Source organism: Chrysemys picta, chromosome 12 (assembly GCF_011386835.1).
Source record: "Chrysemys picta bellii isolate R12L10 chromosome 12, ASM1138683v2, whole genome shotgun sequence".
NCBI lineage: Eukaryota > Metazoa > Chordata > Testudines > Emydidae > Chrysemys > Chrysemys picta.
In genome coordinates, this window is record NC_088802.1 from 25403981 (window position 1) to 25423429 (window position 19449).

Consider the following 19449-nt stretch of genomic DNA (forward strand, 5'->3'; position numbering starts at 1 on the left):
CAACCCTTCCCGGGTACCAAAGCAGCATGGAGAAAGAAGCCATTGACTAGAATGCTGCAGGGGCCAGAGCTTGACCTGATCAGGTGATGTGGGGTGACAAGGTGCTGGCAGGGGGGAAGCTTGGACAGGAGAGCTGACAAGAGCTGCAGGGCAGACTGAGACAGGGAGATATGTGGGGGGAGGAGACTGGTACTGACTGGGCAAGGAGACTTGGACTAGGTGCCAATGGGGAAACATGGGGGTGGGGAAACACCCCTACTCATCCCACCACGAGCCAATCAGCAGGAGGGATGTTACCATCCCTTACATTTCCCTGAGAGGGAACAACCCTTGGTTGCCCATTATGATGCATGTGGGTCTGTACTGACATCATCCCATTGTGACTAGCCTGGGGCATTGTTCCAGCCAGCCAATCACGGGGCTCAGAGACAGCCCCTCATTTGAATGCCTGCCACTATATATGAGTACAGCAGGGGGAAGGCCAGCAGCATTTGCAGGCGAAAGGGTTGGGCTGAACTGAGTGAAAGCAGAGCGAAGCAATGGCTGCTTCCCAGAGAGGGAGGAAGAAGGCCCAGCCTCGGAGGAAACAAAAGCACTATGGGAGGAAGTCCCAGACCAAGCAGAGGAAGTCCCGGGACAAGCGAAGGAGGCAAGCCAGGCAGAAGCCAGCGGGGAAGCGTGGAAAGAGCCCCCAGGGGAAGAAGCCCTCTCCCGCCCCATACGACGCCAAGATGCTGAGGCAGCTGCAACGGGACAACAAGCTCCTATCACCCAAGGCCAAAGGGCTGATGTTCTCCTTCGTGAACGACATCTACAAAAAGGTGTCCAGCGAGGCCGAACGCCTGAGGAAGCAGAGCCGCCGCCCCACGATTGGCCCTTCGCAGATGCAAGCCGCCCTGCAGCAGGTGATGCCAAGGAAACGGGTCAGGCGCTCGGCCACCCCGGTCTCAAAGAGGTTTCACTAGAGCAACATCCCTCCCCTTCTCCCTGGGGTGCCTCCTGGCTGGGATCAGAGAAAGAACAAGAGGGGAGAAGGGAGAGGAGCAAACGCCAGCCTGAGACACCTCAGCACCCTCCTGATTAAAGAACTGATGTTGCTTTAGACATGCCAAAAAAAAAAAACCCAACCTGTACTCTGCCAGAGGGACCAACCCCTCCCCCAGCAATTCTTCACGAGAGACTATGAGAGACTGAATCAGTGAGAGACTTTCCATACTGGAGCCTGATAGACCATTCCACACTGCAGCCTGCTTCAGTGATACCATCACTGGTGGGAAGAAGAGACCATCATCTCTGGACTAAGCCAGTGAGAAAGAATTTGCATCCTAGTTAAAAAGAGACCAGCCTGCTGGCTGTGGACTTAATGAACCAGACACTTTCCATCACTGCAAATGAGACACTACTGTATAGAAAAAGAGTCGGCATTAATTGAACTGAAAAGACTGGGTGCTTTCCCAAAGGAAAAGAAATAGTCATCTTGGCATTATATTAAAACAGGATTTTAGCAGCATTTCTGGTGTTATGTTTTCTTTAGTGTAGGGGGCAATGATGGGGTGGATTGTGCTTCACAATTTAATATAAAATTAGTTGTAGTATAGTGCAGTCAGTGTGAATCTTTCCACACTACTGTACCCCTTTCAGGAGGCTGGTTTGTCTTGCATACCCCCAAATTTCACCTCACTTAAAAACTACTTGCATACAAAATCAGACATAAAAATACAAAAGTGTCACAGCCACACTATGACTGAAAAATTGCTGACTTTCTCATTTTTACCACAGAATTATAAATCAACTGAAATATAAATATTGTACTTACATTTCAGTGTATATAGAGAAGTATAAACAAGCCATTGTCGGTATGATATTTTAGTTTGTCCTGCCTTCACTAGTGCTTTTTATGTAGCCTGTTGCAAAAGTAGGCAAATATCTAGACGAGTTGATGTGCCCCACTGGAAGACCTCTGCGTACCCCAGACAGGGGTATGTGTACCCCTGATTGAGAACCATTGGTATAGTGCTGAGAAGTTCTAATCATGGATCAGGATCCCATTATGTGTAAACACAGAACAAAAAGACAATCTCCGCCCCAAAAAACTTTTGACTAGAAGTTTTGGATTTTGCTTTATTGAAGAAAGGGGGATGTTAATCATTCTGCCTTCTCACGGACTAAAAGTGAATGTCCCTGTCTCAAATGTTAAAACACTTTAGACCACAGCCACCGACTTTTTTCTTTCCAGGTGGATGCTCCACCCCTGCTCCACCCTAAGGCCCTGCCCCAATTCTGCCCTTTCCCCCAAGGTCCCACCCTTGCCCTGCCTCTTTCCACCCCTGCCACACCACCTCCCCCGAGGCCTCACCCCTGCCATGCCTCTTCCCACCCCCACTCCACCTCCTCCTCCCGCCCCCAGTACCTTCCACCTGCTGCCCAACAGCTGATCAGCAGGTCCCGCCAAGCAGCTGATCAAAGGGTGGCTGGTGGGTGCTGAGCACCAACTTTTTTTTTTTCGTGGGTGCATCAGACCCGGAGCACCCACAGAGTCAGCGCCTATGCTTTAGACCACCTGAGAATTGAGGAGTAGTTAAGGGACCAGTAAGACACCCAGATTTTAAATCAATCAGCCAAAAGATGGGCAAAGCCACTACATATGCAGACCAGTCACCACACTCTCTAGTTAGACCCATTCCTTCCAATATTTACTCCAGTCTTACCTATACTGATCTGAAGTGATGTGGCTTTCACTCAGAATCCAGTCTTTGTTAAATCAGAAGGGACCGGATCTGCCCCATAGCAGTTTTAGTATAAAGAGGGCTTTGCTGCTGTGTTGATAACACCTACTCTTAGCAGGGTTAGAGGACCTGGTGATAGCCTTTGTCCTCTCATCACTGGTACTGTGGAAACAGGGGAATCTCATCAAGCGCTCATTGTATGTAGATGCGGCCAACAAATCTTCCAGGAACACAAGAAAGGCCTGAATTTGGAATGCAAAAGTCAAGCAGGAAGAAACAAACCTTGTGGGTTTTCTTCATCCATCATGAAGAAACAAAAGAAAAAAAATGGGGGGAGGCAAGCCCCTGCTGTAGGGGCAGACTTTTCAGAGCAAATACATTTCAATTAGCTTCTCACTCCCTTCTGTCTCTGATCCAACTCCCACCAAGTCACTGGAGTCTTCCCACTGATTTCCGTGGGCTTTGGTTCAGGGCCATACTGAGCAGGCTGCCTTCCTCACCCAGACACTTAGAGAAGAGTGGATTTTTCCATTACCGCAATTCTCAGCCTTGGTTTTCATTCATACCTGCCGGCAAGATACTTCACCATGAACAAATACTGTTCAGAATACAGGGCTAGGAACTTCCTTTTAAGTACATTTCTGACTTCTGTGCATCGCCCTGTTGAAATCCAGGGGCTACTCACACTAGCTAGCACTACAGAGGCTAGTGTCTTCATGCTTTGGCTTTCAGGGTATGTCTACTGTACACTGCCCCCTCCCCACCCCCCCACAAAAAAAGGGAGTGTTCTTAACTCAGGTTAGTTAGCTTGGGTTAAAGTAGCAGTGAAGACACTTTAACTTAGGTTAGCATCTAGAGTTCAACCACCAAGTTCCCTGCTAACTGCTAAACCAAGTTAAAAACTGAGCTACTGTGTCTTCACTGCTATTTTAACCCAAGTTAAGAACACACTTCTTTGTGCACCCTTAGATACTAGCTTTTTGCAAGTGCAGATCAAAGACATAAACAATACAGCTGTAAGTATCAAAAATGGAAATACGTATCTAGGCCTTGCCTAGATTAGGATTGTGATTGAGGACAGGTCTACACTGTAAACTGACATCGGTGTCACTACATCATTCAGGGGTGTGAAAAATCCACACCTCTGAGCGACCAACCTAGCCCCTGGTGTGGCTGGCGCTATCTCAATGAGAGAGCGTCTCCCGCTGACAGCAGGTTTCAGGGGGTCCACCAAGCAGGGCTACAATTAAACTCGCTGGGGTCCAGGGCAGAAAGCAAAGCCTCATCGCCTAGGGCTGAAGCCTGGGGCCCTGAGTCCCACCACCTGGGGCTGAAGCTGAAGCCTGAGCAATGTAGCTTTGTGGAGGCCCCTTTGGCATGGGGCCCCAGGCAACCGCCCTGCTTGCTGTGGCACTGGTGGGTCGTGGAGCTTTTAAGACTGCTCATCAGTGTAAAGCAACACATGTTTAAATGCCGGAAAGGTTCTAACAGGTTCTGCAAACACGGCCTGGTAACTGTAAGAGCTCTTGTTGTCATGTGGGGATTTGTGCTTAAGAATGCCTCGCTCTTCTACAGCATTTCTCATCAGTAGATCTCAAAGCACTTTATAATGGCAGTCACTGTCACAAATGGAGAAACTGAGGCACAAAGAAGTGACGTGACTTGTGCAGGGTTAATCAGCAGGTCAGTGCCAGAACTGGGAATGAAACCCAGGTCTTGTGACTCTCAGTGCAGTGATCTAGCTACTAGACCACAATAATTGCTTTCATCCTTTGTTTCTTTCCCATAAACCTGACACTTATTTTTAAAACAAAAATAAAGCAAGCTTTGATTGGCACAATAACAGTAAAGCATCAATTCCTAATGGATTTCCAATTTGGGGAGGATAATAATTATGATTATGATACTAATCAATAATAATTAACAAGGGTTAGATTCTGACACACTTACTCCAGCTGATTAGTATTTTAACCTTCTAACAGCTTCCTGGTTCTTAGTGGGACCACTCAGAGAGTAAGACAATATTTACTATAAATAAAGGGGACTCTTCATTTGGTTAGTCTTTTAAAAAACAGTTTGATCCCAAAATACCCCCCTTACTCTGATAGTGCAGATTTTTTTTTATCGGCACCCTTTGCCCCTTTAAACTAAGAATGGAGTTTTATTTCTCTCATTTACATATGAAGTAGTGCCTTACTGCACAATTTACCCTGCTGATTTCAATGAGGCCACTCGTGTTAGAATCTGGCCCCAAATAACCCTGCTTATTGCTGGGACAGGAAGCACCTGCTTTTAGGCTGAGATTTTGGAGGGCTGTAGAATGACTAATAATACTTAGCTCTCATATAACACCATTCCTCAGCATATTTCCAAGTACTTTGCAAAGGAAGGCACCAGCATTATCTCCATTTTGGAGATGGGGAAACCGAGGCACGAAGCGGGGACTTTGCTCAAGGTCTCAGGAGAGCCAAGACTGCAATCTAGCTGTCTTCAGTGCTACTCCAAGGCCATGCTGCCAAATAATGGAGAGAGAAAAGTCAGCTTGTTCCCCAGCCTCCCAGACACAGTGTTGCTGAAGGTCCTTCTACTATTCAATAAAGTCAGAAAGTGACAAAAAGTGTTAGCATCTGATTATTTGGTGATGGTGACTCCCTAAGAAATATACCCTTTGGCTCCTAACTTCACTAAGAGAAACAGGAAGATTTCTCTGCACAAGAGTAATTTCATTCACCACTATCCCAGTGGTTTCAATGACCTTACTCCTGTGGGTAAAGTTACTCAGGGGCATTTGTGCTTCCAGTGATCAGCCTTCACAAATGTCTCTCCCAGATATCTCGCAGTTTTCTAAGCCACCTAGGGCTGGGGTAGCAATAGAATCATTCACAAGCAATAAAACAATGTTAATTTCTCTTCCCAGGTTGCAGTAGAGTGTAGACATCCGTCCGTCTGAAACTATAGCACAAACTTAAAAAAAAAATACTAAAACCCATATTCAGAATGGGAGAATTTCTTTCTCTCTCCCGCCCCTCACACGTGAAAATTACAGACATTTTAATCAAAACACTCCTTCCCTGACCGGGAATCGAACCCGGGCCGCGGCGGTGAGAGCGCCGAATCCTAACCACTAGACCACCAGGGAAGAGATAGTAAAAGCTTACTGCAGGCTGTACTCCTGCTCGCATGTACAGAGTTAGTATTTTCTCCATGCAAAAGTCTCCACTGCAATCACATACAATCATTTCACGTGCCTGAATTGACCAAAGCACCTAGACTGCACGCTGCAGCAGGCACAAATCTTGTGCAAATCGGCAGAGACTGGCTTTGCCCTCCCGCAGTTAATTTAAACTTTGAAAGAGCTGTCAGTGCGGGTTATAGGTTTTACGGCTCTTTTCAAGGCTGGGCTGCTGATCCACCCCCAAATCTCTCCTTTACCCCTTAGAGCCCCTCCATAATACAGGGCAAATAAAGATCTGATGGAAAAGAGCCCTGGAAACAAAACACATACATGTTTTTAAATACACTGTCGATGAAAAGAAAGGAAGGAAAGAATCCTTGGTTTGTTTTCCCATTTTAATCCAATGGGATTAAAATTTCCTTTCTGAGATAGCAAAGGTAATTTATTATTACTTAAAAAGAACATGTCAGGAGTGGGATTTGAACCCACGCCTCCATTCGGAGACCAGAACACCCAGTTGAGGGGAAGACAGAGCCTTGAGTCTGGCGCCTTAGACCACTCGGCCATCCTGACACTGACAAAGGAATGTTTGAAACAAGTGCCTCATAATCTTTCCACAGACGTGTCTTCATTTCACACTTCCTCATATCGTTTTTGTATTGTTCTCAGAGGCCCCAGGACCGACACCCCATGACACACACAGACCCACGACTGCTGCTGAGCCACAAAAAGGATCACAGACGCATCTAATTACTCCCGCTGGTTTAGGCAGGTGGCTTAGACAGACTCTAAACTGGACTACACCGGCTGCTCTGTTTGCTGCTGTTTAAATGATACTCGCTCCTCTTCCTCAATACAGCAGCTCCCTGCTAGGAACGCGCTAGCCCAGTGTTTATCGGGTTTCAGCCCGTCTTCCCGACACAGATTTTTTCCCCATATCCCTTTTGTCCCTTCTCCCAGTGTACCTGCCCAGTTTCTCCTACCTCCCTCTTCTCACTTGTTTCCCTTCCCCATCCCCAGGACAGAGTCAAAGGGTATAAAGTTCACCCAGGAGGGGACTTCACCATTCAGCTAGCCCCTCTGAGTAGAGCCTGTGCTTGGATTGGCTCTCTCATTGGCTCAAAAGAGAGAAATAGTGAGCCCTGATTGGTCGTGTTTGCAGTCATATCTTAATCTATCCAATCCTCTTCCCTATACACTCTGCTCCGTGGCATGGCTATAGTACTTGCTGCTGCTACACTATCATAATATCAAACACCTATTTCCCTTCCAGTCCACACCCTCAAGCCAGTGCAAACCACTACAGCCTGGTGCATAGTAGAGATCTTTACCTTCCAGCCGGAAAAACAAAGTCACACACACAGGTCTCAGCCCTCTCGGGGTGTGATTATGCTGTACAGACATATAATAAAATACAGCTGCTGCTGGCACAACAAGCTCAGGGCCAGACTTCCAAAGGTATTTAGGTGCCTAAAGATCCAGATAGGCACTAAGCGGGATTTTCAAAAGCACCTAACTCCCATCGAAATCAAATGGAGTCTGCACTTAGCCTGCTTCAGGTGCTTTTGAAAACCCTGTGTGATGCCCATCTGTATCCTTCGGTGCCCAAATACTTTTGAAAATAGGTCTAAAAGACGTTAAATCCCAAACCACAAGCCATCCCATTCTTATTCTTCTTTGGGAAACAAGAAACACACAACAAACCACTCCTAACATTCCAGTTTTATTATAATGCCGAGGTGATGTTACCGTCTATTATTTTTCCCACCTCCCCTACAACTCTTTCATTTCTAATGCTGCCCAATCTTTTTACTCAGTCTCGGTTGTCTCTGAGTTTTCAAGGATGGCAAGTCCCTGCTTCATTCAGTCTGCCGCCTGGTGACCAACAACAGAAAGCCTCTCTCATTGATTCAGCCAGGAGATGACGGTCTCTTCATTAAAATAACGCAAATTCTCTCAGGCATTCAGGCTGTAGCATACAGGCCTCTTAAGGAGCTCTCATTGATTCAGGCTGCAACATGATGGTCCCTTGTTTCAGGTGATGGGTTGGAGTCTCTCTCCTTTAGCTGAGTATCTGGCATGCAGAAGAGTGTGAGGTTGGTCCACCAGTAGGGGGCAAAATGCAGGTTTGTTAGACATCTTTCCAGCAATTTTCAATCAGGCAGGTCTCGGGGTCTCTCAGGCTTGCTTCTCTCCCTTCTCCCCTCTTGTTCTTTCTCTCCCCCAAGTTGGGCTTGCCCCCGAGGAGAAGGGAGGGACGTTTCTCTACGCAGACTCATTGCAGATGGGGGTGGCCGAGTGCTTGGCCACTTCCCTCGGCATCACTTGCTGCAGGGCAGCTCGCACCTCCGAGGAGCCCAGGGCAGGGAGCTGTTTCTGCTTCCTCAGGTGCTCGGCCTCGGTGGATACCTGGCTGTAGAGATCGGCCATGAAGGATTTCATCAGCCCCTTGGCCTTGGCCGACATGCGCACCTTTCTCATCTGCTGCAGCATCTTGGAGGCATAACGGGCGGGGACACCGTTCTTCCCCAGGCCCTTCTTCCCCTGGCAGCTCTTCAGCTGCTTCGCTGCTGGCTTCTGCCTCATCTGATGCCCCAGCTGGGGCTGGGGCTTCCCCTGCTTGGGGGTGGTCCGTGGCTCATCTTGCTGGGCCTTCTGTCTCCTCTTAGTCTGGACCTTCCTTTTCCCTCTCTGGGCAGCCGCCATCTTTCCACTCTGCTCCTGCTGAGCTCAGCTCTCCCCAGCCAAATGCCACCAGCCTCCTGCCAGCTGAGATCTCATGTAACAGTTAGCATGCAAATGAGGGCCCACCCTGAGCTTGCTGATTGGGTAGCCAGGCTGCCACTCCAGCCAATTGCATTATGACTAGGGCTGTACAGGCCCCATTGTGCATTTGTGTGCGGCTATGTCATTTTCCCTTTCTTATGTAAATGACAGGCTTTTAAAACCCTAGGTGCTTATTGGCTGTTGGCTGGTCATTCTAGCCAATGAGGTGACCCTTAGAGATTTTGCATATTAAAATTCCATTAGTCACATATTAATATTATTGCACCAATCTTTTATTTTATTGAGTTGGATTTATTTTTATCATTCATTGTTTTATTATTTCATGTTATCAATTACATCGTAACTGAGGTAGTGGTATTCATAGTAAATTATTTATTATTATTAATTGTTATTATTATTATTTTATTATTGCAGTAGCATCTAGGAGCTCTAGCCCTGGACCTGGACCCTATTGTGCTAGGAGCCATACAAACACAGAACAAAAAGATGGCCCATTGTTTTGTTTTTAGGTTCCACCCTTCATTGTTATTTCTTCTTCTCTCTCACATAACATTGGTTTAAATGCAGAGGAACTGGACAGAATTTTTCCATGTTTTATTATCTGATTTCAATGGTGAAGGCTTCCCTTGCATTAACAAACCCCTAGGGAACGAGCTATTGCTTCAGGGTTTGTATATTTTTTCATTTGTAATGTATAAAATGTTCCCATCCGAGTTCTCTCTAAGCACCTGTACGAATGTTCTAAAGCCAATGCACATAACAAATGGATAACTGTTAACTCCAGAAATGACCCTCTCATGATCAAAGCCAAGTTGCTTTCCGACTATTCACCACAAGAAAATAGCTGACAATGGAATGGAAAGCCCTCGTTATGTGACACAGTGAGATGTTTGTGTCTGTTTTAACCAACTCAAGTTCTCTCCAGAAAGGTGTGTAAATACCTTTCAGTATCTGAGCCTTTATACTCAGCAATTCAAACATTTCATACCGAGTGAAATGCTTATTGTCACTGAAGTCAATAGGACAATTAACTGCAGTAAACAAGCGCTTTGCTCAGTAGTAAATGTTGGTGAGATCGGGCCCTTATCGTTTGCAGTCTTCCATTCCAGGCTGACAGAGGCCTGGAACAGAGAGTGAAAGGAGAATATCTGGGATTACATAGGATCTTAGAAATGGCAAGATATTTTCATTCCTCAGATAGTGCAAAACATTACATAGACCCTGATTTTCAGAGATTCCTAGCACTAGTAGTTCCCATTGACTTCAACTGGAGTTTAGGGCGCTTGGCATTTTTTCAAAACTAGATCATATAGGTCTAATTCAACTTCCTTTGGAATCATGGAAGTTTCCCATTGGGGTCAATTGGAGTTTCCTATTGACTGCTATGGAGATGAATCAGATCCTATATGCTACAAGACAAGAAGACACTCTCATTGGCCCCAATCCAGCAGAACATCTAAGCAAGTCCATAGTCCCCTTTAAGTCAATGGAACTACAATGTGCTTAAAGTTATGCATGTGCTTAGGTGCTTTGATGTATCAGGGACTCTGGGACCAAGTTTTCAAAGGTATTTAGGCCCCTCACAATGCCAATACGTCTAGTGAGATTTTCAAAAGTGTCTCAACACATTAGACACCTAACTGCTATTGAAATCAATGGGAGGTTGGAACCTAACCTGCTTAGAGGCTTTTGAACACCTGCATCTTAGTACCTTTGCAAATCTGGCCTATTGTCAGTAGTTTTCCATCTGCTTTGCAGGTAAGATTGCTCAGATCTGACACAGTCTCTCAGAAACTCAGAACGGGCTGGGCTGTCTGAACAGACCACTTCTCTCTGTTGAGTTCCTTCCATTCTCAGTGTTGTTGGATGTTCTCAAATTTTAGGATAAGATTTCACAACCACCACCAAGATGAACACCTGCCCATGGTGGTTATTAAAAGGAAGTGTTGGGACTATTATTATTGATGGGAAATGATGCTATCGCCCTTTATAGACCCAGTCGCTTAATGCCCAGAAGCAAGCAAGGTTCTGCTGAAGAAGCCATCTCTTCCTGTTAACATTCACATCAATTTTTACCCTCCCTTTTGAGAACAGTTACCAAGCAGATTCTAATTAACCAACTTCAGCTACACCTAATTCTTCTTCTTTATGAATGCCTTATCAACCTCGGTCTAGTCTGTGATAGGTTGGCCCTCTTTAAGATGCTACCTGATGTGCTGAGATACCACTGAGCCCACCTGTTCTGCCAGCATGGGCCCCCTTTTTACCTGTCTTGCTGAGCCAGGCTCTTAAGCATCCTCCAGAACACGTGCAGGCAGGGCCACACCCAACTGCAGAACGACACAGACACTGAGATCAGCTCTGGGAAGGACTTGCCCCAGCACTCAGGTGCCTCTCTCTCGGAGTGCAGATGCAAAGGTATATTATGAAATCCGCCTCCTCCCTCAATGTGGAGGAAGATATGCACAGCCTCTTACTGCCTCCCCCCCCCCCCCCCCCCAATTATGAATTGCACAAACTGGGTTATATTATAAACACAAAATAAGTTTATTAACTATAAAAGGAAGATTTTAAGTGGTTAAAGCGATAGCAAAGAGAACAAAGCAGATTACTAAGAAAATAAAACAAAACACTCAAACTAAGTTTGTTTCACTAAAGAAATTGGTTACAACTAGTAATTTCTCACCCTAGATATTGTTGCAAGCAAATTACAGAAAGTCTTGAAAGACAGCTGCGCTGGCCTGCAGCTTGAGACCTCAGGTATTATTACCCACAAGCTAGACGTCCTTCCAGCTTGGGCTCAACCCTTCAGTTCTTGCTTCCAGGTGTTTTTCAGTTTCTCTTTGGGTGGGGAGGCAGAGGAGAATCTTGATGATGTCACTCCCCTGCCTTATATAGCTCTTGTGTAAGGCGGGAACTCTTTGTCTTGCTGTGGAAAAATATGGACATTCCAAAAAGGCATGGAAGGGGTCCCGTAGCAGGTGACTCGGACCCCTGTCTCTGCAGGGCTGTGGCAGCCATTACTCACAGGGCCTCTGAAGCATCCACTGGAAGACTAAGCTCTTCCACAGTCCATTGTCTTTGCTAATGGGTCAGCAACCCTGTCTGGCTTTTTCATTGTTGTTCATGAAGGGCTAGTTGGGGGTGACACCCAAAGTATCCCATTTGAAATACAGATGCATAGTCAATATTCCTAACTTCAGATACAGAAATGATACAGGCATACAAATTGGATAATCACATTCAGTACATCATAACCTTTCCAATGATATCTTACATGAGTCAACTTGCACAAAGTATATCTCAGTTATGCCATATCATAAGCATATTTCCATAAATAATATGGAATGGAATGTCACACAGACCTGGTGCTGGATAAGGAATTGTGGTTGTTGAGGGTCTCTTCCTAGTGAGACTCCAAGGTCAGGTGACCATTTTAGACTTTAGCCTATCTACCATCAACCTGATATGGTTGATCATGAGGTGTTTTGGGACCTGGCAGAGGTGGATGGAGTCACTTTTAATTGTAAATAAGGGGGGGACCCAAAGAAACTAAAATTTGTGGTTTAGAGCTGGGGTTCTCAACCATTCCCCCCCATCCCCCCATCCCCAATTCTATAAAAACTCCATGGCCGACCTGTACCACAGCAACTGTTTTTCTGCATATAAAAGCCAGGGCCAGCACTGCGGGTAGCAAGCAGGGTAATTGCCCAGGGCCCCACACCACAGGGGCCCCCACGAAGCTAAGTTGCTCAGGCTTCCGCTTCAGCCCCGGGTGGTGGGGCTCAGAGCCCGGGGCTTCAGCTTTCTGTCATGGGCTTCAGTAAGTCTAATGCTGGCCCAGCTTGACGGACCCCTAAAACCTGCTCGCAGCCTCCCAGGGGGTCTTGGATCCCTGGTTGAAAACCACTGCTTTAAAGCAACTCCATTCTTTCCTTTCTTGGAGATTCCACGGGGTTGTATTGGACACATCCTCCTTAAGAGAACTGTTTATTGTACACATGAAGACCCTAGAGGTAAGAGACTCTAAGACGTAACATCTTAGCATCTTCTGCGCAATTTGGACAATACCAAAGTAGTTAGGAAGAGGAATAAATCTGGAGGAACTGGAGATGGTTGTTACTGTTCTCTAGGCTGAAAGACTAGCCTATATCCACTCTTTTCTTAATGGTTTATAATCTTGAGTTCTTGTCCTTCCAAGCTGACAACGGAGGCCTATATTCCTTTATCATCTGCAGCTAGATATTTATTTTAAGCACTGATCAGAAAAAAAGGCCTTGAAAGCCCTTTGTGTTCACTCTAGCAGAAGTCTACAACTCATTAAGACTTCATCTTAAATGCTCATAGACTCATAGACTTTAAGGTCAGAAGGGACCATCGTGATCATCTAGCTAGTCTGACCTCTTGCACATTGCAGGCCACACAACCTCTCCCATCCATCCCTGTAATAGACCCCTAACCTCTGGCTGAGTTACTGAAGTCCTCACATCATGATTTAAAGAGAATCCACCATTTACACTAGTTTAAACCTGCAAGTGACCCATGCCCCATGCTGCAGAGGAAGGCAAAAAATCCCCAGGGCTCTGCCAATATGGCCCGGGGTAAATTCCTTCCAACCCCAAATATGGCAATCAGTTAGACACTGAGCATGTGGGCAAGACCTGCCAGCCAAACACCTGGGAAAGAATTCTCTGCAGTAACTCAGAGCCCTCCCCAGCTAGTGTCCCATCACTGGCCGCTGGAAATATTTGCTCCTAGCAGTCGCAGATTGGCTACATCATGCCATTGTAGGCAGTCCCATCAGACCATCCCCTCCATAAACTTATCAAGGTCCATCTTGAAGCCAGTTAGCTAAAACATAAAGCACTCCCCCCACTCCCATATAAAGAAAACATTTAGCAACAGAAATTGCTGCTAAAATCCTGTTTATTATAATGTCAAGATGACTTAATTTCTCCCCTTATGATAACATCTCATTGGCAATCCTTTGATTTTGAATGTTGGCAAATCTCTTTCCCCAGATTCTTTCAGTGAAGCAATGCAGAGAAGACAGTCTCCATCCATCAAGGAAAGTACGTCTTGCAAATTCAAGGTGTAGCATGAGAATCTTTTTTTCCCAGGTGTGAAAAGTCTTTGGTGCTGGTTCAGGATACTCTTTTCTTCTGATGAAGAATGGTATTTCTCGCAATGTTTGCTGATCCCATTGTTTCAGGATGCTGCTTGACTCTCTCTCATTCATAATCATGGAGATTCCACTTTTGATTCCATCTCTCCTCTAGCTCAGCCTCATGCATGAAGAATGGCTGTACGTAGGGTTGGTCCCTCAGCAAGGGGCAAAGTGCAGCATTTCTGGTCATCTCGAAGGCAATGATAGATCTTTAATCAGGCAGGCGTTTGGGTCAATGAGGCTGGTATTTGCTCCTCTCCCTTTTCCCCTCTTGCTTTTTCTCTTACCCCTGCCATGGTGTAGGGCCTTAGGGGGAAAGGAAAGGGATTGTTTCTCTAGCGAGACTTGCTGCGGATGGAGGTGATGGAGTAATTGGCAACATTCCCTTTCATCACCTTCTCCAGAGCGGCTTGCACCTCTGAGGTGCCGATGAAAGACCCACGTCTCTTTTTTCTCCGGCGATCGGCCTCCGTGAATACTCCGCTGTAGAGATTGCACATGGAGGAGTTCATCAGCCCCTTGGCTTTGGCCGACATGCGCCGATTTCCCTGCTGCAGCCGGCCCATCATCTCAGAGATATACAAAGTAGAAAAACGCCTCTTCCCCTGGCTTTTACTCAATCGCTTCAACACCGGCTTCCACCTGCCTTGCTGTGGCTGGGACGTTTTCCGCTTGGGCTGTGGCTTCTGGAGCGTTATCTGCTGGGTCTTCTGCCTCCTCCGGATCTGGGCCTTCTTTCTTCTCTGGGCAGCAGCCATTGCTCTCTACCCTGGTCTCTCCAGCTCAGTTCTCAGCCTGCAGTGGCTTTGCATCAGCTGTATTCCTATATAGTGTCAGGCATTCAAATGAGGCACTGACTCTGTGCCCAGTGATTGGCTGGCTGGGACAATGGCCTTGTTAGCCACACTGTAATGGTGATCCTCGTAATAAGGGACTCGAATTCACTCCTTCTCATGTGAAAATGAAGGAAATTGTAGCATTCCACATGCTCACGGGCTTTTGGTAGGATGAGTAGGGCAATTAAGTTGCTATGGTGATTTTTGTGGAGTATATTAGGGGTCAGCTGCCAATTAGCTGATTATTTACTATAATTTATTATTTTAATATTTAAAGGAGAACCTCAGAGTTATGAACCCCAGAGTGATGAACTGATCAGTCAACCACACACCTCATTTGGGGCTGGAAGTACACAATCAGGCAGCAGAGATGAAAAAAACCAAATACTATACAATATAATACTGTGTTAAATGAAAACTACAAAAAAAAAATACAGGGAAAGCAGCATTTTTATTCTGCATAGTAAAATTTCAAAGCTGCATTAAGTCAATGTTCAGTTGCAAACTTTTTTGGGGAAAAAACATAATGTTTTGTTCAGAGTTATGAACATTTCAGAGTTTCAAACAACCTCCATTGCTGAGGTGTTCATAATTCTGAGGTTCTACTGTAGATGTTATTATTCTACTATCACCAATAAGTATCATTACATTTTTTCTTTAATCATTTTTATCGTGGCATTATTTTTGTTAGCTATTGCTGTGTATTTATTAAGCCAGGATCTCCACTGACATAAATTGACATATGCAGTGTTGCTGTATCCGGGTTAGTCCCAGGATATTAGAAAGACAAGGTGGGTGAGGTAATAACTTTTATTGGACCAACTTCTGTTGGTGAGAGATACAAGTTTTCACAGAGGTCTTCTTCAGGTCAGGGAAACTAACTCATGGCGTGTCTACATGTACAGCGTTGCAGCAGTTGTAGCATTTTACTACTATGCCGACAGGAGAGCCTCAAGCTTCTCCCACCAGCATAGTTAACCCACCTCTGCAAGAGGCAATAGCTATTTCAGTGGGAGAAGCTCTCCCGTCAACATAGTGCTGTCAACACCAAGGTTTAGGTCGGTATAACTATATCGCTCATGGGTATGGATTTTTCAAACTCTTGAGCAATGTAGTTATACTGATGTAAGCTTGTAGTGTAGATCTGGGGTTAGACTGTCACTGCTAAATGCAAGGCAGAAGAGATTGTTTAGCATAAGTAATTAACACATTTCAAGGGACCATTCAAGGTGAAGTGGCCCGTTAACACTCCTCCAGTCATAGGCCAGGTGAACGCTACAAACTTTCTTAGGTATACGTCACTCAGGGGTGTGAAAAATCCACACCCCTGAGTGACAAAGTTTTACTGACCTTAGCCACCCCACGTAGACAGCGCTAAATTGGTGGGATTTTTCACACCCCTGAGTGACATAGTTATACCACTATAGGTCTGTAGTGTAGACTTGGCCTTAGTTTTCCAGACATGAAGAAGAGCTCTGTGTAAGCTCAAAAACTTCTCTCTCGCCAACAGAAGTTGGTCCAATAAAAGATATTACCTCCCCCCGCCTCGTCTCTATAAATTGACACAGCTCCATTGATTTAATCAGAACTACACTTCCACCCACTGAGAATCTGGCCTATTATTGGTATTACATATTTTCTTCATTGGTTCCACTGGCTTTAAAAAATTCCTAAGGGACTGTGCCAGGTCTTCAGGGTTTTTATTACTTATGCCCTGTTCTTTTATGAAAGAATACCAAGTAATCCACCAAAAGCCTCCAAAATCTTGCAGTGGAAGACACTAATTTTGCACTGAGCTCCACATCTGCAGGCCCTTGTAACATGCAGAGTCATCGAGGATCTGCGTGAGCACAGAAGCCTCTCTGCAGAGAGCTCCTTACAAGGTCAGGGACTACAGTTTTGGCAAGGCACAATGGTTGGGGTGGCAAAATATTAAGGAAGACACAGGGTTGAGGATTGTAAATTTATTTCTGATGTCCCAATTGAACCCATCAAAGTTCTCTGTGAAAATGTATATATGCATAATGTAATCCCGCCAAAATACATAACGAGTGAGCAATTCATACCCTCAGAAAGGCTCCACCTCCAGATTAAAGCTAACTAAGCCCCGGATCCTCAAAGATATCTAGAAGCCTAACTTGTGGGAGATAAGCACCAAAATACCTTTGAAGATTTGGGCCTAAATTAGGATGGCCAGGTGTCCGGTTTTTGACCTGAAAGTCCGGTCGAAAAGGGGACCTGATGGTGTCCGGTCAGATCTACCCACTGGACACCCAAAGTCCAGTTACTGCGGGTGGAGGAGGTGGGGAGGCATCAAATCATCATCCACACCAGCCTCTACTCAGCCAGGGCCGCCTCCTACCTGCATCGGGCAGCTGCAGCTCCCAGGCCCGGCTCTGCAGCTGAGTCCCTCCCGACCCATGCAGGGAGGGGGTGAGAGGGGAAAAGTAGTGAGCGATGGAGGGAGGAGGAAAGAGGAACGAATGGGGGCAGGCCCTCAGGGGGAAGGGGCAGGGCAGGAGTGGGGCCTCGGGGGCAGGGATGGGGCAGGGTGGGTCCTCAGGGGGGAGGGACAGGGCTCGGGTGGTTCCAGCACTCCTGCTGGAGTGTCTGTTTTTTAAATATTACTAAGTTGGCAACCCTAGCCTAAATTCCTAGCATTCCTCCTGAGGAAATAGCTGGAGACCAAACCATTTTCCTTCCAACACATTGCGAGATGCTTTTTGCTGCTAGCATTTCTTCTTTGTGCTTCACTAGCACCTCAAAACCCTCACCGAGATTGTGCGAGACATTGGGCACATCCACAGGAATAGAACATTTCTGCCTCAGAGAGCTTCCAATCTAAGTGGACAAGGCAGTGACAATCTTCGTTTTACAGATGAGGAAGAGGAGGCACAGAGAGACAAAGGGCCAGGTTTTAAGAGCTGTTCAGGCACATCACAATGAAGAGAGGTCCTCAACGGATTTTGAAAAAGCATCTAGGCCATTTATGACAGCTTTCAGAGTAGCAGTCGTGTTAGTCTGTATCCGCAAAAGGAACAGGAGTACTTGTGGCACCTTAGAGACTAACAAATTTATTAGAGCATAAGCTTTCGTGGACGACAGCCCACTTCTTCGGATGCATACCTTTCTAGGCCATTTAGACTCCTAACTCATATTGAAATCAATGAGAATTAGGCCCCTGACCTGCTTAAGTGCTTTTGAACTTACCTATCTGCAACTTTAGGCACCTCAATACCTTTGTAAGTCTGGCCTGCTAATGAGTCTGGCTTCAGTCCTAGGAATGGCCTATGGTCTGCAACGATGACTTTGGCTGATGATCTTCTCCTGGAGATGCACAGAGGGCTAGTGTCCCTACCCACTTCATTCAGTCTCTCAGCAGCATTTCATATGGATGACCAGGCCTTGCCATGGGACATGGCAGCAGCAATGGGAACTGAATGACAATGGATCCATTCTTTACCCTCTGGGAGGTCTCACAGGATTGCAAGTAACTCATCCCTTTCATGGCCTCCAGCATGGATCCATGTTCTTACCCTACTTATTTAATGAGTCTATGAAGACGGAAGAGGAAATTTAGAGATGTTTGGGGTTTGTCAGGAACATACAGCTAAGGGTAGCATAAAATCCCTCCTTTACCTGTAAAGGATTAAGAAGCTCAAATAAGCGGTCTGTGGGGGAAGGTTTTTGCTTTGTGCTCTGTGTTGTTGTTCTCTCTGAGACAAAGAGAGAGACCACGCAAGTAATCCAGCTCCTACTGAAATGATACATCTAATATTACAGAAATAGTAAGAAATAGCAAGGAAATGCATTAGATTATCTTTTGCTTTAGCTTGTGAATTTTCTCTGTGCTAAGAGGGAGGTTTATTCCTGTTTTTTTGTAACTTTAAAGTTTTGCCTAGAGGGGAATCCTCTGTGTTTTTTATCTTATTGCCCTGTAAAATTACCTTCCATCCTGATTTTACAGAGGTGCTTCTTTTACTTTATTCTTTATAATAAAGTTCTGTTTTTAAGAATCTGATTGGGTTTTTAGTGTCCTAAAAACCCAAGGGTCTGGTCTGTGCTCACCTTGGTTACCTATTTGGTTGGTATATTATTCTCAAGCCTCCCCAGGAAAGGGGATGAAGGGGCTTGAGGGGATATTTTGGGGAAACAGGAACTCCAAGTGGTCCTTTTCCTGAATCTTTGTCTAGCTCACTTGGTGGTGGCAGCGATACCATCGCAGGGCAAGGAATTTTTGCCTTGGGGAAGTTTTTAACCTAAGCTGGTGGAATATAAGCTTAGGGGGTCTTTCATGTGGGTCCCCACATCTGTACCCCAGAGTTCAGAGTGGGGAGGGAACCCTGACAGGGTTGAACAAACTGCCAGAATGCGACAGATATTCAACTCTACTTCTCCTGTTGGTCAAACTAAAATTCTCCTTCCTCCTCGTTCTCTCAGGATCAGGTCCTCAGCTTCTGTAAATCAACAGATAGGGCCCTTCATTTTCGGTTTTTAATCTTATTTAATTTTTCCTGGGAATTTATCAGTGTTTATTACTACAACCACAAAACAGGTGAAAATCAGTGTCAAAAACTATTCATAATTTTTCTGGGTAAATATCCGGGTTTATTTTGGTGGATGGAAGGAAAGATTTTCATTTTCTTCCAATTTTAGTGTGTCAAAACTTTAAACTGTTATCTGCTTGAAATGTGTATATGGTGGGTGTGCAATTCATCGGTATGTTCAGATGTGCACAAACTTCAGAGCTTGCATGAG

At 45.6% G+C, this 19449-nt stretch overlaps 1 protein-coding gene and 2 non-coding genes across 3 annotated transcripts; 1 reads left to right on the top strand and 2 right to left on the bottom strand.

The window, feature by feature from the left end:
• The first annotated feature begins 539 nt into the window (after positions 1–539).
• Positions 540–965, top strand: LOC103306869 (uncharacterized). The gene has a single exon (XM_008176337.1). The coding sequence runs from the start codon at positions 540–542 to the stop codon at positions 963–965; it is 426 nt and encodes a 141-aa protein (XP_008174559.1).
• Positions 966–5793: 4828 nt separating this feature from the next.
• TRNAE-CUC (transfer RNA glutamic acid (anticodon CUC)) lies at positions 5794–5865 on the bottom strand. Its single transcript has one exon. It is a non-coding gene; the product is annotated as a tRNA-Glu (tRNA).
• A 500-nt stretch (positions 5866–6365) lies between these two features.
• Positions 6366–6474, bottom strand: TRNAL-CAA (transfer RNA leucine (anticodon CAA)). The gene is made up of 2 exons: positions 6437–6474; positions 6366–6411 (listed from the first exon to the last, which is right to left on the bottom strand). It is a non-coding gene; the product is annotated as a tRNA-Leu (tRNA).
• Positions 6475–19449: the final 12975 nt, after the last annotated feature.

Excerpts from the sequence above, each read along its gene's own strand:
- LOC103306869 (XM_008176337.1), top strand. The coding sequence starts at position 540 with ATGGCTGCTTCCCAGAGAGGGAGGAAGAAGGCCCAGCCTCGGAGGAAA.